Raw genomic sequence first — 18,822 nt, forward strand, 5'->3', positions numbered from 1 at the left:
TATCCACTCTTTGCCCAGGTTTAGTAAATTTAATTCAGTTAAGTTCTCATGGTTCCAATCCTACACAAGAAGCATGCAAATTAATCACAGTATACAGTGAAACATTCTCTTTGGTGCACCTCTGTCACGGTGGCCAGTGGAGAGCTCGCTATATAATACGATCTTGGGAAGGCGATGGTCCTCCATTCTGGAGACGTGACTCTTGGTGCCTGCCACATTGACCACCGCCAGTGGGCTGATAACGCCTCAAACCGTGCATCTTGGCGCCTCACAATTTGGCGGGCAGCAGCCTCCTTTGAAGAAGACTGCAGAGCCCACCTCACTGACAAAAGGCAAAGGAGGAAAAACCCAACACCCAACCCCAACCAACCAATTTTCCCTTGCAACCGCTGCAATCGTGTCTGCCTGTCCCGCATCGGACTGGTCAGCCACAAACGAGCCTGCAGCTGACGTGGACTTTTTACCCCCTCCATAAATCTTCGTCCGCGAAGCCAAGCCAAAGAAAAAAAAAAGAACAGTGAAACATGAAAGTCTACAGACATTGTGATTGTAGTAAAAACACAGAAATGCTGGAGGAACTCAGCAGGTCTCGCAACATCCATAGGAGGAAAAGATAGATAGGTGATATTTTGGGCCGAGATGTGGATTACAAAAATACAACTGGAAATAAATGAGGCACGTCAGAAGGATGGCGTTATGATAAAATGGGGGACATTAACATGGAAGTATATTGTGTAAAAAAAAATGTAAAATTTGTGAGTACAGTTTGTATGTTCCTGTCAGAATTAAAGGCAAAGTTAGCAGACATGGGGAATACTGGTTTTTGAGGGATAATGGGGATCTGGTTCAGAGGAATAGAGAGGTGGATAGCAGGTATAGGCACCATGGAGCAAATGAGATACTTAAGGTGTATTAAAAAATGCAAGAAAAAGTTCAAGATAGAAATCAGGAAGGCAAAAAAAAAAAAGACATGAGGTTACTTTGGCAGACAATGTGAAGGAAAATTCTAAGGCAGGGATGGCCAACTTTTTAATTATTATTTAGACAAACAGCAGAGTAACGGGCCACTTCAACACACGAGTACGTACCCGGGGTGTAGGTTAATTGGGCTGCATGGACTCATGGGCCAAAATGGCTTGTTACTGTGCTGTATGTCTAAAGTAAAAGTTTTAATTTTTAAAATATTTCATTCATTTTTTTCCCATAAATATACATATAAAAATTTTCCATTTTCAAAATATATAAATATTTCATTTTCTTTTTTTCTTACAAAACACAACTACTTCCCTCCCTCCCTCTTCCCAGAGTATAAATCTGTCCACCATCTGGGTTTACAATTGGGTTTAAAAAAGAAAATCTTCATTGGGGAGGTCACATATTTTTTTCATAATAGCACCTTTTTATATTTGGGCCCCTATGTAATTCAGATATGGTTGCAATATTTTTATAAATATGTCATATTTATTTTTAGATCATATGTGATTTTTTTTTCCCCCATAGGAATACAACAGTTCATCTCTGTCTTCCTTCGTGTTATCTGTAGAGGGGAGTTGGACTTCCAATTAATTGCAACACATTTTTTTGCCACAGCTAAAGCAATTTAACAAATGAAATTTGGAATTTAGTTAGTTTATTACTTATTTCAATAAAGTTGCCCAAAAAATAATGCTCCAGGTTGTCCACAAAGGCCACCCCCTGTTATCCCTGTTAGTATTTCAGTAATATCCAGCATGAAACGTTTCACCTTCACAAACGACCACGTAGCATGTACAAATGTTCCAATTTCTATTCCACATCTAAAACACATCTTTGATATTTCCGATTTTGTTTTATGCAATTTCTGTATTGTGAGATGTAATTGGTGTCAGAAATTATATTGCACTAATCCGTATCTTGCATTTATAATTGATGTCTTGCTATCCAAACACCAATCAGACCAACATCTTTTCATTATTGCTACACCTAGATCTGACTCCCATCTCTCTCTATCTCTATAAACCTAGCTTTGCACTTTCATTTTGGAGAGTAAAGTACATCCTAGAGTGATAGAGTATTTAGAGGTGGTTTGGGAGGAATTATTAGAGCAACTTGCACACACACACATTTTAAAACACAGAATATTTGCAGGACTTTTGCAGAATGCTTTTTGGAAAAGGCAACAAAGTAATGACAGCAACTTGCCTGGGAGAGCATGTGATCTTTACAGGCAGAGGAGAACTGTTTTGCTCTCAGATAGGGAGGGTGTGAACAGAGAGAGGAGTCAAAGAAATTATTTCCAGAAGGACAAAACTGACAAACTTTGGAAGGTCTCTGGTCAATGGAGAAGATTGGAGGTGTGAAAGGTGACCTGAAAGAAAGAGGATCATCTGGGGAACCTTGAAGGGGGCAAGTTTTGTCAGCAAGACTGATTGAGAAGGAATCAGTTGCGGATTTCCTGGAAAAGGAATTCTCTGAAAACCAGTAAGAACCCTCCTGAGTGGTAACCATTTGCCTGTTAAGCACCAAAGACTGGTGAACTTTGTTAATGGTAACTTCTGTGCACAGTACAAGAATTGCCTGCAACCCGTGAGATTGGATTGTGATCCAATGAACTTTTCTAATCTTAAATATACATTACACACACCTCACCTAAGCTGATAATTAGAGGGGGGAATTAAGTAGTTAGGTAGGTTAAGTAAGTAGGTTAAGTAATAAGTTAAAGTTTAATTCTGTTTTCTTGTTCAAATATAATTAAAAACTACTTTTGTTTAAGTAACCCTGTGTTGTGGTGCATATCTATTGCTGCTGGTTTTTGGGGTCCCCTGGACTCTGTAACACGAGATATAAATTTAGGTGTATTCTCCAGCCAAATTGTTCATTCCATCTCACTAACTTCAGGTAGGGCTAAGTTTGGTCCCCATCTTTCTCTTAAGAACAATCTTAACTGGAGAAAGCAGAAGAATGCCCCATTAGCTACTCCATACTTATTTCTTAATTGTTCAAAAACATAAAAGATCCTTCCATGTAACAATCATCAACATGTCATATTCCTTTATTGTACCATGAATTCAATATTTTGTTACCCAGATTCAGAGGCAGTCATACATTTTTATATAATAGTGTCCTCCGTGATATACCTGCTTTTTTCCCACAATACATTCATTTATTTTTTCTCCCATATTCTAATCATGTATTGATAATGGGATAATCTGTTTTTTTTGTTATTGACTTAACATTCCATTTATAAATAAAGTCCTTCATTGTCTCCTCTTTTATTGAATTCAGTCCCATTCGACTCCACTAATGAGAACTATTTTCTTCAAAGAAAGATCATAAAAATCTTGCTTTTGCTGATAGATAATACTTAAAATCCAGAAGTCTAAGTCTTCCCAGTTTAGAGTCCCATGTTAAATTTTCCAGTGCAATTTTTGGTACTTTGTTATTCCATATGCAATTAAGTTATAAAATTATGTAATAATTTAAATACATTTTTAGTTAGTACAAAAAGCAACGGTTGAAAGAGATACTGTAGTCTTGGGATTATCTTCATTATTGTACAATTTACTCTTCCTATTAATGTAATTTGGCAGATCTTTTCATTTCTGTAAATCTTTTTTCTATTTTTTCTAGTACAGGAAAATATAATTAAGCTTATACAAGTTCCATAAATTATTATCTGTCATTATTCCCAAATATTTAATTTCATCCTTTTTCCATTTAAAAGTAGTGTCTTTTTAGTATTTTTCATAATCAAAATTCTGCAATGGTATTATTTCATTTTTGTCCATATTTATTTTTCTATTCTAATATTCTTACATATTTTTCTAATATTGTTTGTAATCTTATCAGTGATTCTGCTGAATCAGACATATATAAAAAACACATTATCAGCAAATAAACTAATTTTATGTTCTTCCTGTCCAACTTTAAAGCCCTTAATATCTGGATCTCTTCTTATAATCTCCACCAGAGGTTCAATAGCTGGATGAATAATGCTGATGATAGGGGACACCCCAGTCAACTCGATCTACTCAAGGGAAAAATAGATGACATTTGTTATTAGTTATAATTTTAGCATGTGGCTTATGATAAAGAGTTTTTATCCAATTTATGAATTTTATGCCTGCACCATATTTTTAACAATGTTTTATATAAGAAAGACCATTCTGGTCTGTCAAAAGCCTTTTCTGCATCTAAAGAAATAATTATGTTTGGATTCAACCTTGATTTTGCCACATGTATTGTATTGAATAATCTACTTAGACTATTTGAAGAATGCCTTCCTTTAACAAACCCTACCTGATCTATATGTATTAATTTTGGTAAATACTCACCCAATCTATTAGCTAATGCCTTTACTAGAATTTTATAATCTGCCTTTAGGAGTGATATTGGTCTGTATGATGAGGTTTTTAATGGGCCTCTACCTTTCTTCAATAGCATTGTGATTATAGTAGTTGAAAAAGTTTCCAGGAGGAAACACATCCATCAAAAGAGGCTTCAATAAATCTTTAAATTGTCTTTAGAACTCAGGATATTAGCTTGCAAAGAACCTAAAGCTTTCTTTATTTCTTCCCTTGTAAAATAGGCATCTAAGTCATATTTTTCTCTCTCTTCTAATTTAAGAAGCTCAACATTTGTTAAAAAAAATTCCATTTCATTTTCATCTCCTATTAATTCTGATTTATATAGTTTCACATTGTATTGTCTAAATGTATTATTTATTTATTTTTGATTGTATGTTATAGTATCAGTTTCTGCATCTATTACATTTATCATTCTGGATGTCTCCTCTGCTTTCACCTGCCAAGATAACTCTTTGTGGGTCCATTCTCCTAGCTCAAAATATTTTTGTTTAGTTTTTAGTATCTTTTTTCCATACTATATATTTGTAGTGTATTATATTGTAACTTTTTATCCTCTAATATTCTATATTTTTCTTGTGTTCCTGATATCTGATATTCCTTTTCCAATTTTGTTATATTCTTCTCTAAACCTTCTAATTCTCTCACATATTTTCTCTTAAGATTTTTAGTTTAAGAAATAATTTGTCCTCTCAAGTAAGCTTTAAGTATATCCCATATTAGAAAATAATTGTCAGTCGAAGGAAGATTATTTTCACAAAATATTTCTATTTATCTCTAAATAAATTCACAAAAATTCTCTTCTTTAGTAAAGTAGCATTAAGATGCCATCTATCTATATATACTTTCGTGCTTTTACATTAATGGTGAGTGATCTGATAAGAGACTTGAAAAATACTCCATTTTTACCACACTACTTTGTAACTGATGAGACATTAAAAATTGGTCAGACCTTGTATGTGAATCATGTACCCTTGAATAGAATGAATAGTCTCTTTCTAAGGGGTTGAACCACCTCTCTATATCAATTAAATTTAAATCATTCATAAATAATCATGTCGTTTTTGCAGATTTCACTCGTTGTTCTCACTGATTTGTCCAGTATTGAATCTAAACAAAAATTGAAATCTCCTCCAATAAATAGGACAATTGTGCAGTTTTTAAAAAGATATCCTTCATCGTCATAGTTTGGGGTGTAAATATTCATGAACGTCCATGATTCTGCATAAATTTTACGATGTACATTACAAATCTTCCAGCTTGATCTGTTAATGTTTCTAATATTATTACTGTATTGGTATATTTTTTATTAATTAAAATCACTACACTTCTTGTTTTTGATCCAAATGAAGACTATATTACTTGCCTCACCCATCCTCTTTAATTTTGCTTGTTCTAATTTGGTAAGATGTGCTTCCTATAAAAAGGTTCTATTACTAAAGCAAATAAAGCTGATGACAGTGGACAACCCTATCTAGTTGATCTAGATAGATTAAATGCAGATGAAATCTGTCCATTTGTCATCACCGTGGATTAGTATATAAAATCTTAACCCAACCAGTGAAAAGTGATCCAAAGTTAAATCTTTCTAACACCTTAAATAAAAAATTCCTTTGCCACAATCTTATAAACCACATTTAATAAAGATATTGGTCTATATGAAGCCACTTGTAATGGATCTCTATCCTTCTTTGGAATAACTGCTATCAACGCCCTTGAAAAAGACTCCAGAAATAAACCTTTTTTCTGTTGCTTGTTTCAATACTTCTGTATATGCAGGAAATAACAGATCATAAAATTCTTTATAAAACTCCATTGTAAATCCATCCTCTCCAGGAGATTTCCCACTAGGCATAGATTGCAGTGCTCCCATAAGTTCCAAATCAGTAAATGGACTATCTAAGTCCCTAATATCTATCTTGTTTAAGAATGGTAAATTTTAATTAGATAAAAAAGACTCAATCTGATCCATATCTTGAGTACCCTCAGAAGTATACAAGTTTTGATAAAAAAAATTAAAATCCTCATTAATTTCCTGTGGTTTATATGTTATTTCTGAATTTTTCCAAATTGCATTAATTGTTCTAGATACCTGTTCAGTCTTCAACTATCAAGCTAAAACCTTATATACTCTCTCTCCTAATTCATAATAATGTTGTTTCGATCGTTGAATAATATTTTCATAGTTATGTTTGCAAAGTATTATAGTGAATTTTTAATTTAGATAATTGTATCTTATTATCTTCAGTTGAATTCTTCTGAAATTTCTTCTAACACTGCTATTTATTTCTCCAAATTTTGACTCTCTATCAAATACTGTTTTTTCACTCTCGCTGTGTAACTAATGATGACCCCTTAAGCATGCCTTTAAATCATCCCATAAAATAAACTTACTCTGTACTGAGCCCTTATTTGTTTGTAGATAAAACACAATTTGATCTCTAATATACTTAACAAAATCAAGTTTCTTTAGCAACATTTCATTGAATCTCCATCAAGAAGTAGTTTCAACCACCTCAGAGACAACACATGAAACTAACAGTAACGAACGATCAGACAATATTCTACTTTTGTACTCAGTATGAATAAATCACCTTGTAGTTGTGCTGATACCAAATATAAATCAATCCTAGAAAACAAATTATGTCAAGCAGAATAGAAAGAAAAATCTTTTTCATTCAGATTCAACTGTCTCCATATTTCCACCAAATTTAAATCTCTCATCAATTCAGGTATTCTTTTAGCCATTTTAGTTTTCTTCACAGTTTTTGGAGATTTATCCAACAATGGATTCAAACAACAGTTAAAGTCACCTCCTACCAAAATATTCTCATTCAATTGATTCAAATTCAAAAATAACAAATTCTACATCATCATCATTTGGTGCATAAACATTCATCAAAGTCCAAGTTTCTGAAAATATTTTACAGTTAACCTTCAATACTCTACCAGCATTAGCAAAGAAAGAATCCAAAATAAAAGGTACTTTTTTATACATCAAAATTGCTACCCCTCTGCCTTTTGAATTAAAGGAAGATGCAATCACGTGACCAACCCAATCTTGTTTCAATTTCAGATGTTCTTTCTCTGTCAAATATGTTTCCTGTAAGAATGCAATATCCACCCTCTTCCTTTTAATATAATCCGATATATGTTTCTGTTTTATCGGATGATTAAGCCCTTTAACATTAAATGTCGCAAAATTCAGATTATTCATCGTTCCTTATAGAGTGGCACCCAATCTTTACACTAAATAAAAGCTCCTTAAAAATAATCCACTTACTAAATCTAAAAGTATAAAAACAAACTTAAAAATACACAAAAACAAAACTTAAAATGCACAGAAAAAAAATCCTCCCCCCAAAAAAACTGCAAAGCAGTAGCCCCCTCGTTTGTGGTCAATACCACTAGCGGCAGATGACTTTGAATTCAGCAGGGCCATCTACCTCCCCCCAACCAGACCTTTGAAAGGAATAGAGTCAATTATCTTATTGTTCAGATTGACTTTGAATATCTTCCATCACTTCAACCAGTTGCGCCGTTTCCAACTTTTTTGTCCTATTGCCATTCTTAGTCTTGACAATGTTCACCTAAGGTTTCATTGTCAAATTGTGGCACAACTTGCAATCTGGGAAGTAATTAGCAAACGTTAATGCATCCTGAGCTTTCTCAAAAAAAATGAAATTGATATTGCCCATAAAATACTTTTAACACTGCTGGATATCTAAATGCAGATTTATAACCCTTCTTCCACATCATTGCCTTAGCTGGATTAAACTCCTTATGTCGCTATATAACCTCCTGACTTAAATCCACATAAAAGAAAACTCTTCTACCCTGAACCATTATTGGGTTCTGAGCAACATGTAAAATCGTCTCCTGATCCTGATATCTTAAACACTTAATTAAAACCGCTCTCAGGGTTGCCCGGAAAAGGTTTCCTTCTTAATGTTTGATGAGCTCTATCCAATTCAAAACCATTTGGAAATGATTTCCGAAGTACTTGGTTGAAGAGGAACTTCTTCAGTCTTTGTTCTCCATTTTTAATGAAGAAAATCTTGATTTTCAAGTTTTAACCATCTATTTAGCATCCTTCATGGAGAGCTCAACCAAAACACATCTGTCTAGGTTCTTCACATGGCCACACCCCCTTAAAATATTAAAATTAATAGGATGGCCACTCCTGTAAGTGTTTCTACATGTGTGTTACAAGCAAAATTATAGTAAGGGACAAAATTAGTCCCCTTGAAGATCAGAGTGGTCAGCTTTGAATGTAGCCAAAAGAGATTGGGGAGATCTTAATTTTTTAAAAAATCAGTACTCACTCAGGAAACGGACAAAGAATGGTGGGAAGTAAGGAAAACAAGCAGTGAGGTAATCGAATCTATACAGATTAAAGAGGAGGAAGTGTTTGCTGACTTAAAGCAAATAAGGGTGGATAAATCCCCAGGGCCTGACAAGATATTCCTTCAGGCCTTAAAATTGCAGGGGCTCTGGCAGAAATATTTAAAATGTCCTTAGCCATGGGTGTGGTGCCGGAGGATTGGAGGGTAGCTCATGTCCTGTTGTTCAAAAAAGGCTCCAAAAGTACCCTGGAAATTATTGGCCAATGAGCCTGATGTCAGTAGTAGGTAAAATAGTGAAAAGTATTTGAACAGCCAGAATCTGTTTAGGGATAGTCAACATGGCTTTGTGCATGGTAGGTCATGTTTAACCAACCTTGCAGAGTTTTTCAAGGAGGTTACCAGGAATATTGATGAAGGAAAGGCTGTGAATGTTGCCTATGTGGACTTTAGTAAGGCCTTTGACAACGTGCCACATGGGAGGTTAGTCAGGAAGATTCAGACACTGGGTACTCATGGTGAATTAGTGAACTGGATTTGACAGTGGCTGGATTGGAGAAGCCAGAGAGTAGTGGTAGATGATTGCTTCTCAGACTGGAGACCTGTGTGTGCCTCATGGATCAGTGCTGGGACCATTGTTGTTTGTCATCCATATCAATTATCAATGTGGTAAATTGGATCAGCAAGTTTGCAGGTGACACTAAGAATGGAGACATTGAGGACAGCAAAGAAGCTTTTCAAAGCTTGTAGAGGGATCTGGACCAGCTGGAAAATTAGCTAAAAAAAAGCAGATGGAATTTAATACAGACAAGTATGAGGTGTTGCATTTTGGAAGGGCGAACCAATAAAGGGCATACATGGTGAATGGTAGGGCACTGAGGTGTGTGGTAGAACAGAGGGATCTGGGAATACAGATGCATAATTTCCTGAAAGTGCTGTCACAGGTGGATAGGGTTGTAAAGAGAGCTTTTAGCATATTGGCCTTCATGAATCAAAGCATTGAGTATAAGAGTTGGGATGTTATTGTAAAGTTGTATAAGGCATAGCTGAGGCCTAATTTGGAGTTTGGGTGCAGTTGTGGTCACCTAACTACAGGAAAGATATCAATAAGATAGAAATTGTGCAGATAAGTTTTACTAGGATGATGCTCGGACTTTGGGAACTGAGTTACAGGGAAAGGTTAAATAGGTTAGGACTTTATTCCCTGTAGTGTAGAAGAATGAGGGGAGATTTGACAGAAATATTTAAAATTATGAAGGGGATAGACAAAGTAAATGTGGATAGGCTTTTTCCACTAGGGGTAGGTGAGATCAAAACCAGAGGACATGGATTATGAGTGAAAGGGGAAAAATTTAGGGGGAACATGAGGGTGGTGAGAGTGTAGAATGAGCTGCTAACTGAGGTGGTGAATGCAAACTCAATTTTAACATTTCTGAAGAATATGGATGGTACATGGAAGGGAGAGGGATGGTTTGGGTGCAGGTCAATGGGACTAGAGAAAACAAAATAGCTTGGAACAGACTAGAACTGGCTTATTTCTGTGCTGTTGTGTTTTATGGTTATATGGAAAGTCAGGTTGGTACAGGACCTCAGGAGAGAAAGTTTGTGGAATGCTTCCATGTTTGCTTTTTGGAGCAGTTTGTTGATGACCCCCACCAGGGGATCGGTTGTTCTGGATTGGGTGTTGTTTAATGAACCATAGGTGATAAGAGAGCTTAAGGTAAATGAACCCTTTGGAGGTAGTGATCACAATATGGTTGAGTTCACTTTGAAATTTCAAAAGAAGAGGCTAGAGTCCGATGTGTCAGTATTTCAGTGGAGTAAAGGAAATTACAATTGCACAAGAGAGGAACTGGCCAAAGTCGATTGGGAAAAACACACTAATAGGAAAGACAGCAGATCAGCCATGGCTGGAGTTTATGCACAAAATGAGGAAAGTGCAGGACAGACACATACCAAAAAGAAAGAAAATTGTGAATGGATAAATGAGACAAATATGGCTGATGAGGGAAGTTAAAGCCATAGTAAAAGTAAAAGATAGAGCAGACAGGAGTGGGAAGATAGGGGACATAAGTGGGAAGATAGGGGACTGGGAAACTTAAAAACTTGGAGAAGACAACTAAGAAATTGATTAGGAAGGAAAAGCTGAATTATGAAAGGAGGTTAGCAAGTAATATCAAAGATCTAAAAGCTTTTTTAAATATATAAAATGTAGAAGAGTGACCAAAGTAGGCTTAGGACAAATAGAAAATGACTCTGGAGAAATTGTAATGGGAGACAAGGAGATGGCAGAGGAAATGAATGAATATTTTGGATCATTCTTCATTATGAAATACATTAGTAGCATACTGGACTCTCCTCTCTCAAAAGACATGTGAGTATGGTCAAGATCACGAGAGAGAGAGAGTCATTGGGACACTACATGGTCCCAGGGTTGATAAGTCTCTCAGACCAGATGGAATGCATCCTCTGAAGGAGGTTACAGCACAGACTGTGGGAGCAATGGTAGTCATCTTCCAGAAATCAATGGAGTCTGGCATAGTTTCGGTGGACAGGAAAATTGCAAATGTCACTCCACTGTTTAAGAAGGGAGCGAGGTACCAGAAAGGAAATTATAGACCTATGAGCCTACGCCAGTGGTTGGGAAGCTGTTGGAGAAGATTGTAAAGGATGAAATTATGGAATATCTGGAGGTGCATGAAAAGATAGGCCTAATTCAGCATGGTTTTCTTGAATAAAAATCATGCCTGACAAACCTATTACAATTTTTTTGAAGAGATCACAAGCAAATAACAGGGGAGAGGTAGTGAATGTTGTGCATTTGGACTTTCAAAAGGCCTTCATCAAGGTGCCACACATTAGATAGCTCAACAAGATGAGAGCCCATGGAATAACAAGAAGGATATTTGCATGGCCAGAGAAATGGTTGGTTGTCTGGAAACAGAGTAGAAATAAAGGGATCCTATTCTGGTTGCCTACTGGTTACCAGTGGTGTTCCGTAGGGGTCGGTGTTGGGGCCGCTTCTTTTTACGTTGAATATAAATGATTTGGATGATGGCTTTGTGTCTAAATTTGCAGATGATACCAAAATAGGTAATGGGGGAGGTGGTGCTGAGGATACAGAAAGGCTGCAGAGAGACTTGGATAGATTAGGAGAAAAGAAGAATGGACAAAGATGTGGCAGATGAAATACAATGTTGGAAAGTGTATGGTTATGCTCTTTGTTAGAAGATAGAGGACAGACTATTATTTAGATGAGAAGAAAATTTAAAATTCTGAGCTTTAAAGGGACTTGGGATCCTCGAGCAGGATATCTTATAGACTGACCTCTAGGTTGATATGGTGGTGAAGAAGGCATTAATTTTTTTGAAGATAGTATACAAAAGCAGGGATATAATGTTGAGACTCTCTAAAGTACTGGTGAGATCTCACTTGGAGCACTGTGGAGTTTTGGGAGCTGTATTTGAGAAAAGGCCTGCTAGTATTGGAGCAGGTTCAGGGAAGATTTACTAGAATGATACCAGAAACAAAAGGGTTAGAAAATGAGGAATGATTGTTGGCCCTTGGATTATACTCATTGGAGTACAAAAGGATAAGGAGGGACCTCATGGAGGATTTTTGAATCCTGAAAGGCCTGGTCAAAGTAGATGTGGCAAGGAATTTCCCATGGTAGGGAATTCTAGGACTAGAGGGCAAAATTTCAGCATAAAAAAGCATCAATTTAAAACAGATGCTGAAGAAGTTCTTTTGACAGAGGGTCATGAATCTGTGGAACTGTTGCCACAGATGGCTTTGGAAGCAAAGTTGTTGGGTGTATTTGAGGCAGAGATTGACAGGTATTTGATTAGCCCGGGCATTAACAGTTACAGGGAGAAATCCAGGGGATGAGTGGATGGATGGATCAGGTCAGAGCAGACATGATGGCCCAATAGCCTACTTCTACTCCTGTATCTTGTGATCTTGTGATATTTTCTCCATAAAGAATGCTGCATGACTTGCTGCGTTTCTCCTGCATTTTTGTGTAAACTACAATCACAATGTCTGCAGACTTTCTTGTTTAACTGACATTTATTTAGAAACTTATTTTGTTGCAGATTGAACTTGATAAATTATTTTACCAGATTCAAGTTTAACTTATCATGCTTGAATGATGTAGATTATAAGATTGATATCTCTGAATATATGTTCAATTACATTTGAAAATCAAGGAATTGTTTCCTCTAATTAATCTAACCTCATTAGCAAATGGTATATATTGGAATTAATTTATTTTTAATTACAAACATTGACGTCATCTTAGAAGGATGAGGTTGGCAGGTAATGTTCTTGTCTTATTCAAAACACTATATGCATATGGCTGTTCTTTGTTGTAAAGAAATATTGGGTGAATAAATGTCTGAATGTCACTTTGCAACAGGACAGAACAACATTAATCAGTGGGTCCTCAGTCCTTCAATTGTCCTTTCAGGCAGTTGTTAAGAACCTAACTGGAAAACTTTTGTACATTCTCTGCTAAGTTACAGCTTAATATTCTTTTCCAAATTAAACAAAATTGGTCAGAAACCAACACCAGTTACATATCTGATGGACTTGAGGCTTATTGGTCTAGGAAGTTGAAGTGGAGGGTACATTTCTCAGGTTAAATGTATTGTTAAGATAATGTAAGAAGATTGTTATTCTGTGTTTAAGACCAAAAACAATGCATTTGAAATTGCTTTACTAAGTTTCTCAGAAATATTCCTGAATATTGCTATTGGACTTGATTTAATGTCAAACTCACTCAAGATTTAAGCAGTAATAAGATACAAAAATATGAAATGTTTATATTTTACTCGTGTTCATCCACAAATGAAATAAACAACCTTTCCTTTTCAAATGGTACTATCAGCACAGGCTGATACTGGACATTGATAGACAATAAAGCAATAAAGTGAAAAGAGCACCTGACAAATATGAGCCTTGGTCTATCAGAAGCATTAATCATCTGATCATTCATTGTGCTTCAGCTGAAGAATTGACTGTCTAATCGATGTATTTTGACATCTGTTGACCAGTCTGCTCCAACAATGTATGGGATGTGGCCATTCTAAAATCACCCTCATTTTACTTAATGGCAGTGAAACCTGTGCATTGGCTTTAGTCAGGTTCAGTCAACTTAATGCAAACAGAAATCTGCCATATATGATTTAGTTCCAAATCACCTGGTCATATTACATGCTGTATTTTCCTTTATGAACTTAAATGTCCTGTCCTAAATGGAAAATTTGCTAGAATATTATCTATTATTGAGTTGCTTACACGTTCATAATTGTGGAAGGTGTTTCTTCCAACTGTTCAATTATTTTATTTGTGCTTTGTTTCTCATCATTATTCCAAAAGTTGCACCAAGCATTAAAGGAGGTAATATCACAACCGACCTGACCGTTCTGCTAAATAACCCAGTCCGACTGGAATGTGAAACTCGTGGCATACCCCTGCCTGCCATAATGTGGTACAGAGCTGGTCGACCAATTACCTCCAGTCCTCAAGCTATGTATATTGACAGAGGACACTTTCTTCAGATACCTCATGCCCATGTATCGGATGCTGGTCAATATACTTGTCGTGTCACCAGCATTGCTGGAACTGCTGTAAAGCTCTATAAACTGGATGTCTATGGTAATAATTTTATTTTTATTTACATTTCCTTTTCTGTTACTTGTGTCCATTTTGGAATTTCTTCGTTTCAGTGAAGGGAAGTAACAAGCACTTTTTTTGTTTCTCTGAAGATAATTTTTGCCTTGCATTTTTGAGCCAATGTATGTGTTTGTACTTTTGATGGTAGATTTAGCTCTTTCCTGCCCACACCAAGGGAATTCTGAGACTGGAAAACATTAAGTGATGTGACTTCACTGGCTCCTTAATCAATCCTCCTCATCTCCATTCACAAAATCCCAGTGAGCTGATGCATGTTTGGGGAGTGAAATTGGCAAGGAAAGATTTGTTCTAGACCATTGGTTGAAAGATTGAGTGGAGAATGAAACTCTCAAACTGATGTGATTTTCTGTGGACATTTTACTTTACTCAGTGTGATGTTTTCTCTACCCTGCAACCATATGAAATTCTAACTTCTTTTGCAGCTTAACTTGTCTCATCAAGCCGAGAAAATAGAAAGGATAAAATTTTCTTAGGATAAGGAAAGGAGCGAGGTTCAGACTGCAGCAGGCAATTTATCTGTTTGGTTATTTTAGTTTAAGACCATTGGAAACTTCCTTGCAATAAATAAAAGATGAATACAACAAAGGGATTTTGTCACATTTAAATGAAATTGAATTGGTTGAATATTACTGGTCAGTGCTTTTCATTCCTTATTTCTTGCCCTATTTTCCCCTGGTGGTAGTGATTCTCTATGGTTTAGGAGCTGACTGCAATTATAATATATCTTCCAATTGGCAGTGTTTTTTTCCCAAATCAGAGCATTAACAAGCTATTCAGTGAAGGAAGTCACAGAGATAAATGTGGAAATAATGTTAATTTATTTAGTTCCTTTTATATCAAAATGCAATTAAATATTGACCCAATATTCAGATTGGCTGCAATGTTTGGCTGTGAAATCACCGTGGCAGTAAAAAGTTGGGTTAATCATGACAACACAAATGATGTAGCACAAAGACAAGTTGTTTCTTTCATTATGTCCAAGAATTGTTGTGCTGTCAAAAAAAAACATAATTTATTCAAAGAAAGAAATGAGTAAATAATTAACTTTATTTGGGAATGTTATTTGACCAACCAATATTGGCCCAGGCATAGGACAAAGTCTCAGTTTTTCTCACAATAGCACATTTCTCGGAAACAATCAAGAAAAAGAAATCTGGTAATTTCTTTCTCTTCCTATCTGGGAAATACTGCAGCAAATCATGATATCAGAGCTAACATTAACCTTTTCAGCTCAGCTCTTTAACTATGGTTTAGAGTTCAGATCAATAATCCCAATCCACACCAAATGGACAACATTTCAAAGAAAAATGTATTTTTTAATGATTAATAAATTCTGGTTTTCTTTCCTTCTCCAGTTCCCCCTAATATTGAAGGGCAGCCTGATACACCTCAGCTGAAGAAGGTCATTGCTAATAACTCAGTGGTTCTGCACTGTGAAGCATCTGGCCACCCTCCTCCAGTTCTTACATGGCTGAAGGATGGGGTACCAGTGAAAGCAAGTAACAACACCCGTGTCTTGCAGGAAGGCAGGACATTAAAGATTCTCAATGTAGTGGTGGCCAATGCAGGTGGTTATACATGTGTGGCCAGCAGTATTGCTGGAGAAAGCCGAATAAAGTACACCTTGGATGTTCTAGGTAAGGGAATAAGAAAATCAGTTGATATGGATCAATTCTACAATCCCACAATCCAAGCAGGAAGTTCTTCCTCGAGAAGTTAGAGATGATGTGGACCCTCTCCCCCCAGTACTCATATGCCTTGTAACCTTGGAAATAGATTTATGACTGGAAATAAAATATGAACTGCATGCCCCTGAAAATAAATGACAATTGAATGATCATTGCATTCAGACAACCTGATGTATGATGCAATAATCCTCCAACAGTTATTTTATGGCTACATATTTTGTATTTTATTTCCAGTTTTTCTGTGTTCTATCACTTCATTCACGTTGAATGCTCCTAATATGTACCAATGCTTTAAGCAAAAGTTTTTTTGTGTTCAGACATACTATGACAGAATATAGATATGTTTTTGAGTGATAAATTGAGGCACATACAAACACTTTAGAACAGATGTTATTTAAAATGCCAGAGCTCTGCTCATGCTAGACATATTGGGGCCAACAGTCTTTGCAAAAGCTTTGGAGAGTGCCCAAGAGACTTTACTAATGGATTGTTGTTTACAAAAAGGCAACAGATGAAAGAGCTTGTCGGAGCAGCATTCTGTCTGGAGGGGAACATGCTGTTCTGGGAGGATCATGTGGTTTTGCAAGCAGAGAGAGTAAAACAGACTTTTTCTCTGTGTGTGTGTGTGTGAGAGAGAGAGAGAGACAGAGATCAGTTCTACTGTTTTACAGTTCAGCAGCAGCAACTGGGATTGGAACCTGACAAGCTGGCAAGCTTGTGGAAACCCCATTTGGAAGATGGGTTGTGAGTGCTTAGTTCAGCCTGGTCAAAGCCCTTGTGGTTCAACCAAGAGGAGAGTATTGGCTGTCTAATGTTTCACTTGGAATAAGAGAAACAAAAGGCACTCTGTGGTGACCTGAAAGAAAGAGGTTATCATCTGGAGAACCATGAAGGGGAAAATTTCATCAGCAAGACACTGAAGTGGCTGATTAAAAAGGAATCAGTTGTGGGTGTCCTGGAACAACAAATCTCTCTCTGAAAATCAGCAAGAACCTTCCCGAGTGGTAACCATTTATCTTTCAATCACCAAAGCCAGGTGTTATAAATGTTAAATTCTGTACATTGCCTGCAACCAGTGAAATTGGAAGAATGAGAAGTGAGATTGGACTGTGAACCAAATAACTTTTCTGAACTTACACACACATCACACACATTACATACATGTGCCCTTAGAATTAGAAGGGGGTTAAGCAGGGTTAGTTAAGTCAATAGTGATAAGTTAAAGTGTGATTCTGTTTTCATGCTTAAAGATAAATAAAAGCAACTTTTGTTTAGTAACCATTAGTCTAGGTGAATATCTATTGCTGTTGGGTTTAGGGGTCCTCTGAGCTCATAACAATACCCACATTCATGCTTATTTTTCTGTTATCCATGTTTACAATGTTCCATAATTTAACTGAATTTGATAAATTCCATGACAGATGCCTCAGCAGACATCAATCAACATTAAAGCCTCAGTTAGAGTCATCTAATTCATTCTGATCAGTGTTAAACCTTTCTTGATTGATAGCTTTGAGATAATACTAGGAAATTGGTACCTAAATGCAATATTTTGACAAATGCAGAGAATATCTGAAAAAGTATATTCTCCAATTTCCTTTATGATCTTGATTAGATAATTATGAAGAATAATATGTCATTTAAAATTCTAAAGCTAATATATACATTATTTCCATCAATATTAAAGCAAGTGATTATGGTTATTTCATGAAGCATGTATTGGAAAATTGAACTGCTTGGCAGAATGTAGATGGTAGCCCAGCTTTGACTGGGAACCAATAAATTCTTAATATTGCAATGTACATGAGGTCTGGAAGCACTAACACTTGCATATTTTTCTTTGTGCAGTGCCCCCAAATATTGAAGGAGGTGACAAAGCCATGGATGCCACAGTAATTGTCCATAATCCTCTGAAACTTGAGTGTAATGCAGTTGGAATTCCTCCTCCAAACATTATGTGAGTCTGACTTCAGTATACATTAATGCAAATGTTTTTATCTCAAATAAATAAACAGCAGTGTAATTGATACGACTTTTAAAGAGGAAACCCTACTATTAGAAAATCAACCATCAGCATTCCTTTGGTTAATACTTTCTACTATTTACCTCCATTTCCCTTGATTTTCTGAACATCATTGCTTTCATAATAGCATCACTGGAGGTGATTGGCTTGCAAGGCTAATCTGACTGATGACAACCTGGACAGACTGCAGCATGGTTAAGAAAAGCAATGTTGTTTCACATCCCATAGGTCTAGGTTGTTTTCTTAACTTGTTTTCTGGGGCCTTCTAAGCATGTGAAGGTGAATCCTTCCTGAAATAGACAGGTGCATTTATATTCTGTGTAATCTGCAGAGTGAAATTGACTGTTTGGATTTTTAGGGCCTCTGTTTCATGTGCAACATGTGTTAAGGCCCAAGCAGACAAAAAGTCTGATTTAATGTTACATGGAGTTGTCAAGTGTATACAATATGGAAACAGGCCCTTTAACCTTAACCCAACATCCGTGCTGACCCACTGATCTAATCCATTTGCCTGTGTCTGGTCCATATCCTTCCAAACCTTCCCTATCCATGTACCAGTCTAAATTTATAAGTTGACTCTACATAGAATTACATTGAAAGGAACTGGACCCAACTCCATTATACTGGTATTTAGGTGCCATTTCAGCATCCCCTAACTTCCCTCCATCTAACGGTATATTCTACTATAGCTTCAACCCTCAAGTATGTTTTAATGTCCCCTCAAATGT

General features: G+C 36.2%; 1 protein-coding gene across 1 annotated transcript in view; it reads left to right on the top strand.

Moving 5' to 3' along the window:
• The window catches only part of hmcn1 (hemicentin 1), a 538,964-nt gene that overhangs the window by 265,604 nt on the left and 254,538 nt on the right, over positions 1-18,822 (top strand). The window contains exons 31-33 of the mRNA XM_069942357.1: positions 14,066-14,344; positions 15,739-16,020; positions 17,920-18,028. Of these exons, the coding sequence (XP_069798458.1) occupies positions 14,066-14,344; positions 15,739-16,020; positions 17,920-18,028 (670 nt within the window). The remainder of the gene's footprint in view (positions 1-14,065; positions 14,345-15,738; positions 16,021-17,919; positions 18,029-18,822) is intronic.

Source organism: Narcine bancroftii, chromosome 5 (assembly GCF_036971445.1).
Source record: "Narcine bancroftii isolate sNarBan1 chromosome 5, sNarBan1.hap1, whole genome shotgun sequence".
NCBI classification, from domain to species: Eukaryota; Metazoa; Chordata; class Chondrichthyes; order Torpediniformes; family Narcinidae; genus Narcine; species Narcine bancroftii.